The 6711-nt window shown below is 46.5% G+C and overlaps 1 protein-coding gene across 1 annotated transcript; it reads right to left on the bottom strand.

Moving 5' to 3' along the window:
• LOC8058720 (probable purine permease 11) lies at window positions 377-1492 on the bottom strand. The gene has a single exon (XM_021463611.1). It carries the CDS (start codon window positions 1481-1483, stop codon window positions 377-379), a length of 1107 nt encoding a protein of 368 aa, XP_021319286.1. The 5' UTR covers window positions 1484-1492.

Genomic DNA, 6711 nt, shown 5'->3' with positions numbered 1-6711 from the left:
TTCTAAGCCCCATATAAATTATTTTGTATTTTCATAAATAAAGAAATAAAGAAATACAGTCAAGCAACCAAAAACTGATTTCATACTTTTAGCACGTAGATCATGAAGTTACCAAACTGATTCGTAACAAAACTCATTTCATGCCATTTCCCATTAATTTGGATCCATGTTTCTTTTCCAAATATTTTCGAAATACCATGAACACACAATTAAGTGCCAGTAAACCACGTCAATCAGATCCGATCTGATGAACTGCTAAGGCATACTTCATCTGCTCAAGCATACTCTTAACTTGTGTACAGAGTCCATGCTCAATTGGTCACTGGTTTGGGAGCTGTAGCTCGATCAATCTCGGCAAAACCACAGTCGTTTCAGTTCAAATGTTCAGACGTCGGAGTCCGGAGCTGGCACAACTGCCTGCTGGTGCTGGGCATGGTTTCTCGTCCGCCCGCTCCGCGCACATGCGGCAATCAGCCGGCGATCTCCTCTTCCACTCGTCGGCGTGCCGCTCGTCGAGGTAGTGCTGGTACACATAGGAGAGGAAACCCCACACCGCCATGAGCATCGCCAGCACCTTGATGCCCGTCATCCTGTCCCCGAACATCGCCACCGCGAACACAGGCACCAGCGGCAGCGCCACCGTGCCCGCCACGTTCGCGAACAGCGACGACACCCTCGCGACCAACCGCACCGCGCCCAGCGCTGCCGCCTGCCACCCTACCGCGATGCCCACCAAGGTCGCCACGTACGCCGCCCTCCCATGCTTGAACGCCGCCGCCTCTGCCGGGATCTTGCTCCACTCCCCCGACACGAACAGCGCCGCCACTGACACCACCGAGGCCACCGCGTGCGTGTAGACTTGCATCGTCAGAACCCACCACAGCGTCCTCGTCCTGACCACCTTGTCGAAGGTGACCTCGAAGAGGGACAGGATGAGCGCGTAGACGGCGGACGCGGACAGGGTCATGACGAAGCCGAGCGCGCGCTTGCTGCCGCCGCTGCTGCTGCTGCTACCGGAGGTGCCGTCGTCGTCGCCGGAGGCGGAGGAGGCGCCGACGCCGAGTAGCGCCGCGGAGAAGGTGAGCACGACGACGGAGTTGAAGGTGAGCGCCGTGAAGCGCTGCGCGTTGATGAGGCGCGAGGTGACGGCGTTGAAGGCGAGCTGCGTCGCGGCCACGAGCGAGAAGGTGGACACGGGCAGGTACAGCATGGCGTACGAGTACATGAGGTTGTCGCAGCCGATGATGAGCCCGAGGCCGACGCAGATGGCCGCCATCTTGGCCTTGGACACCGCAGGCCGGTGTTCCCCGCCGGCAGCAGGCCGTGGCGTGAGGATGAGAAGCGGGATGAGCAGCAGCGGAGAGCCGGCCGACTGCGCGAGCGTGGCCATCCACGTGCTGTTGCCCCCGGAGTTGTAGTAGAGGCGGCCGAGGAGGGGCGCCATTGCCTCCCCACAGAGCAGCATCAGCATGTCCACCAGCATCAGCACCCACCATCGTACGCCGCGTCTATTCGCACCACGCGTGGCCGTGGCGGCGGATTCCAGCCAAGCCCGGTCGTCATCGCCGGAATCATGTTCCGGAAAACCTTCATCTAACGAAAGTTAATTGCGTTTGCGTACAAGGTCAGCCATATTATATATGCAAAATGCATGCATATATATGCGTGGCTTAATTTGCTTCCCTAATATAGCGTATTAGCGTGGGAAGATATATAGGAGGAACCATATATATATGCATGCATGAAGTGAGGTGTGCAGCTAATTCAACAGCTAACCGGGAGCCGTGCGTGAGTATAACGTACCTCTGATCTGAAGTTGGATTTCTTCAGCGTGTGCCATGTCACTGACTGAGAGTCTGAGACACAAAGGCTCACAGCTATGAGCGCGGGACGTATATGGAAGCTTTTGCCTCAACTATTCTCTAATGAGCAAAGTACCGATCCTCCTTAGCATCCTAGCTATATATACTTCTCTGACTATCATTGAATAACTAATTTTAAGTCAACTCAAATTTAAACCATTAATACCTCCGTGCTGTTTGGTCGTATGTGTGGTAACGCAAACATAAATGAAACAAAGCTACTGACATTATTACCAGTGGGAGATAGATTTGAATTTACATTTGTGTTACTGTGGAAGGAACCAAATAGCACGCTCATGGAATAGCTGTCTGGTTTGTTAAGGTTAACATTTACATCAAAAGTAAGAAATGTGTTTGCTTGTGTGTGTTTGTCCAGTGGGGTGGAGGGAGGGAGAGGGAGCTATTTGGAGGGCTTATAGCAAAGAGTCACATTTTAGTTTTATCTAAGGTTTGACTAAGTTTATAAAGAAGATCACCAGTTTTCATAATGAATTAAAAGATACTTACTCAAATATTTAGGACTTGAGGACTTAAGTGTCATACCAAATACTGCCCTCTTATACATGATTTTTTTGGAGTATTTGGTATGGCACTTTTTCAAACTCACCCAAACATTTAGGAGTTAGGACAAAACTAAAATGACATTCTTTGAGACGAAGGTATGTAAAGTTCCATCACATGTTACTTCTCGAGAAATTTTTGTTTTGTTCCTCTAATAATTACATCTGTCCCAAAAAGAAAACAACTATAGCATATTACTAAGTTAGACTATTTCAAACTTAACTAAACTTAAAAGAAAGCAACTATAGCATTTTACTAAGTCAGACTATATGAAATTTAACTAAATTTATACAAAAAAAATACTCCAAATATTTATCAAACAAAATAAGTATACTTATATTCATCATTGAATATGTTTTCATAATATACTTATTTGAAGTAATAATAAATGTTGATACTCTTTTCAATAACTTTGGTCTATTTAAAAATAGTAACTAAGGGCAAACCTAAAGTTGTATTATTTTTAGATTGAGGTACAGAGATGTATGGTATTTACTTAGGTCATCCTCAATGGAGGTTTCATGACTCAGTTTTTAACACATCTAAATTTTGGAAACAGTGCAGAAGAGTTTATTCCCATGAAACTCTCTCTACTCCCATGAAATTCTTATCATCTCTCTCTTCATAAATACGGTGCCACATCAGCATATTTAATGTCCATAAACTCTAATGAAATTCCATTGAAACTAGCATTAGCATTTGCAAACAACCCCTGAAAAGATGTTATGGCTCCACCCTTGTTCACCAAGGTATTTATCTTTAAGATTTGCTATATATAGCCCGCTAATTTTTTATATCACATCTATATTTTTATTTACTGGCAACCATATTTGGACTTTGTATAGAATAGACTGATTGTTGGATTATTTCGACGCTGACATAATCATGCCTCATGAAGAACCGTGATGGCTCAAATTAAGGCAATACAAGAACCAACCCGTGCATCATGTTAAGGTATACTTGGCCATGCAGCCCGAGGCCCGCTGGCCCGGCCCGCGGCATGTGGTTTTGGCTCGGCCCAAGGCACGGCACGGCCCGGTGTTGTCGTGCCCATGCCGGCCCGGCCCGAGGCACCAGGCCGTGCCTGGGCCGTCACCTCAGCCCGTGGCACGGCCCGGGCACGGCACGGCAAACAAGCCGGCCCGGTGTGCGGCCCGGTCCCAGGGCAGGCCGACGGCAGGGGGAGGGGGCAACGGCCCACGCCACGCCCCACGCTGGCCATATATAAGCAGACCGGAGCCAGCGCCCCCCGCCCCCGAACCCTAACCCTCATTCCATTCCACCACCGTGCCGCAGCTCTCGTCTCGCCCTCTTCGCCTCTCGCGACTGAAGCTCTCTCAGTCTCTCTCTCCGCTCTCCGGTCTAGATCGCCTGGACCGCCACCGTTTGCCGCTCCATCCTCCACCTCGACGTCCAGTCGCCGTCGCCGACGCCTGAGTTCGCTAATCCCCTATCCTATCCCTTTCCTTCCTCCTTTTCCCTCCTCCCCTCTCCTTCTCCAGTGAACCATGTGAGTCCGTCCGTGTTCATGTAACTCGCTCCACCGTCGCTCGCCGTCGTTTCTAATTACTTATCTGTTATCCTCACCTCTTCTTCTCCGGCACCGGGCTCCGGAGCAGGTATGTACTCCGTAACCCTAACCCTAGATTCGCATCTTTCTTCACCGGCGTTTTTCTCATCTCTAGACAATGCTTCTGCAAATTCTAGGGCTCATGAGATATTGCAACCTATGTTATTTGGTTATTTGGGCTCTTATCCTGCACCTACAAAAGATGACCCTGCAAAGGTCAAATATTTGCTTGTGCATCAGCATTGTGCATGCCATATCATTAATCTGATTATTAAATCTGGCTTAAAAAGATTGAAACCCTATACTGAAGACTTTAGAACTGCAATAAATTTTTTAAACTCCTCTAATCAGAGAATTGCTTTGTTTAAAAACTATTGCATTGCTCAAGGTCTTAGGCCTAGAAAGTTTGGTTTGGATATGGATGTTAGATGGAATTCTACTTATTTGATGCTCAAACACTTGCTGCCATACAAGGAAGTATTTCATGTGTGGGTTAACTCTAAATATGGTTGTGAGTTGTTGACTCTGCAGCATTGGCATGTAGCTGAACAAATAATGATATTTCTAGAAATCTTTTATGATTGCACTGTTGTTCTGTCTGGTGTGTATTATCCTACTGCTCCACTTGTTTTGCATCATATTCTTGAAATTGCTGAACATTTGCAAACAGCTGAAAAGATCAGGATTTTAGAGCTATTGCTTATCCTATGAAGCATAAATTCCTTAAATACTGGGAGAAAATTCCACTTATTTATTCTTATGCATTCATACTTGATCCTAGAGCTAAGATGAAAGGATTTTTTAATGTGCTTGAACTACTTGGTAAGGCATTGGGCACCAGTTACAGTCTGTCTACGGAGAGGTGAAAAATGAATTATATAGACTGTTTGCCAAGTATGAGGAGAAATTTGGAGCTGCCAGGTCTCAGAGGGTTGCAGTGCCTTCAGCTCATACTGGTAAGAGAAAGCAGGCATGGTGAAGGATCTTTGGAGGTCCTGGTGCATCCCCTACCTGTTCCCAATCATCATCAGCTGCTCCATGTGTTGTTATTGAGAGTGAGCTCAAGTCTTACTTGGACGCTGACCCTGTCACATGTTATGAGGAAACTTTTGACATTCTACTCTGGTGGCATGACCACAAGCTAACCTATCCAGTCCTGTCTATTATGGTTCGAGATATCATGTCTATCCCTGTATCTACTGTCTCTTCCGAGTCTTGTTTCAGCTGTACATCCAGGATTCTCGAAGACCGGCGACGACGCTTGTTACCTGAGCATGTGGAGATGCTTACCTGCATCAAGGACTGTGAACTGGGAGCTAGAAGGGAACAACATACACCTGAGGACACTGATCTGGAGGAGGCATTCAAGAACCTCTTCTTGGATGATCAAGGCTCCTCCCAAGGCGATGGCAGCGGCACCGGCAGTGGCGGTACTGCTGCTGGTGGCTAGAAGGGGAACTGGTGACTAGAGAGAGGTATGGCTTTACATTCTGTCAATGTCTTTACATTTTACACTTATATAGTTATGGCAAAAGACTAACAAAACAATGTTGTTTATGGATTTGTAGGTGCTTTTGGACTTTTTGGCAGAGGCAGACAGTGGCAATGTGTCATACCAGTGAGAGTGAGGCAATGTAGTGATGTTGATCAGTTGATGTTGCCATGTTGGCTGGTGGCCTGGTGTAATAGGGTAGATGAGATCTTTTGCTGTTGTGAACTCACTAAGTCATTGAATTTGGCAATTTGCCACTGATGTGATGTAATAGGATAGAATTATGACATTGACAATTCGAGCTGGCTGCACTTTTTTTCCTTTCTAGGGTTTCTCACAAGGGTGAGTTTTACCTAGAAAGGTTTTTAATGATGCAGCATCGCACATAAACAGCTCATTTTGATAGAAGTTATATCTTATCTCTTATGTGTTGTCTGTGGTGTGTGTTGTCTTAGTCTTATTGTCTGTTCACTGTTAATGCGTAACAGGCCAAGGGCCGGCACGGTCCGGTGAAAACGGCCGTGCTCACCGGGCGGCACGGCACGGAAAAATGGCCCGTGGGCCGTGCCTTGGGCCGTAGGCCAGGCACGAGGCACGTCCATGGCACGGCCCGGCGGCACGATGGCCCGCCGCAGCACGGTGTAGGCACGGCACGTCACGGCCCGATGGCCATCTATATGTTAAGGCTCCTTTCCTACTATGTGTTGTTCTAACACTATTGTGCCCCTCTTTTGGTGAAGTCGATCTATCATAGATCATGGTAGTTTTTTATTTCCCTTAGTAGCATGTCTGCATGTGCAAGGGCAAAGCAAGGCCCTTTGTTAATTAGGGCTTGTTTGGATGCACTCGTATTCATATTTAAATCTACGTTTGTTAAATTGGATTAGGATATAAGTTAGCTTGATTTTCATTCCAACTCACCCCTGATACATGTTAATCGAAGTGGATATGAGTGTAGTTAAACAAGCCCTTATGCAATGAAATTTCATGGATGCTTGCTATACTTGTATGGCGTGCCAACCATTTTTTTTGTTTTAATTGCTCTTATTTTAGCTGTTTAGTAAGCCTTTGCTCCTTACTTAAGGGGGTATATTGTATATAAAAGTTAAAGGTTAGCTAGCTAAAAGTAGAAAAAATTAACCTTAGTATATTTTTTTCTCGAATATGTAAGAGTATTGCGTATTAAGAAAAATAGAAGTTTTATAAAATACAACAGAGGCCGTTCC

The sequence above is a fragment of the Sorghum bicolor genome, chromosome 6 (genome assembly GCF_000003195.3).
Source record: "Sorghum bicolor cultivar BTx623 chromosome 6, Sorghum_bicolor_NCBIv3, whole genome shotgun sequence".
Lineage (NCBI taxonomy): Eukaryota > Viridiplantae > Streptophyta > Magnoliopsida > Poales > Poaceae > Sorghum > Sorghum bicolor.
Note: the sequence above shows the minus strand (reverse complement) of the source record. Positions and strands in the feature narration are given on the sequence as shown.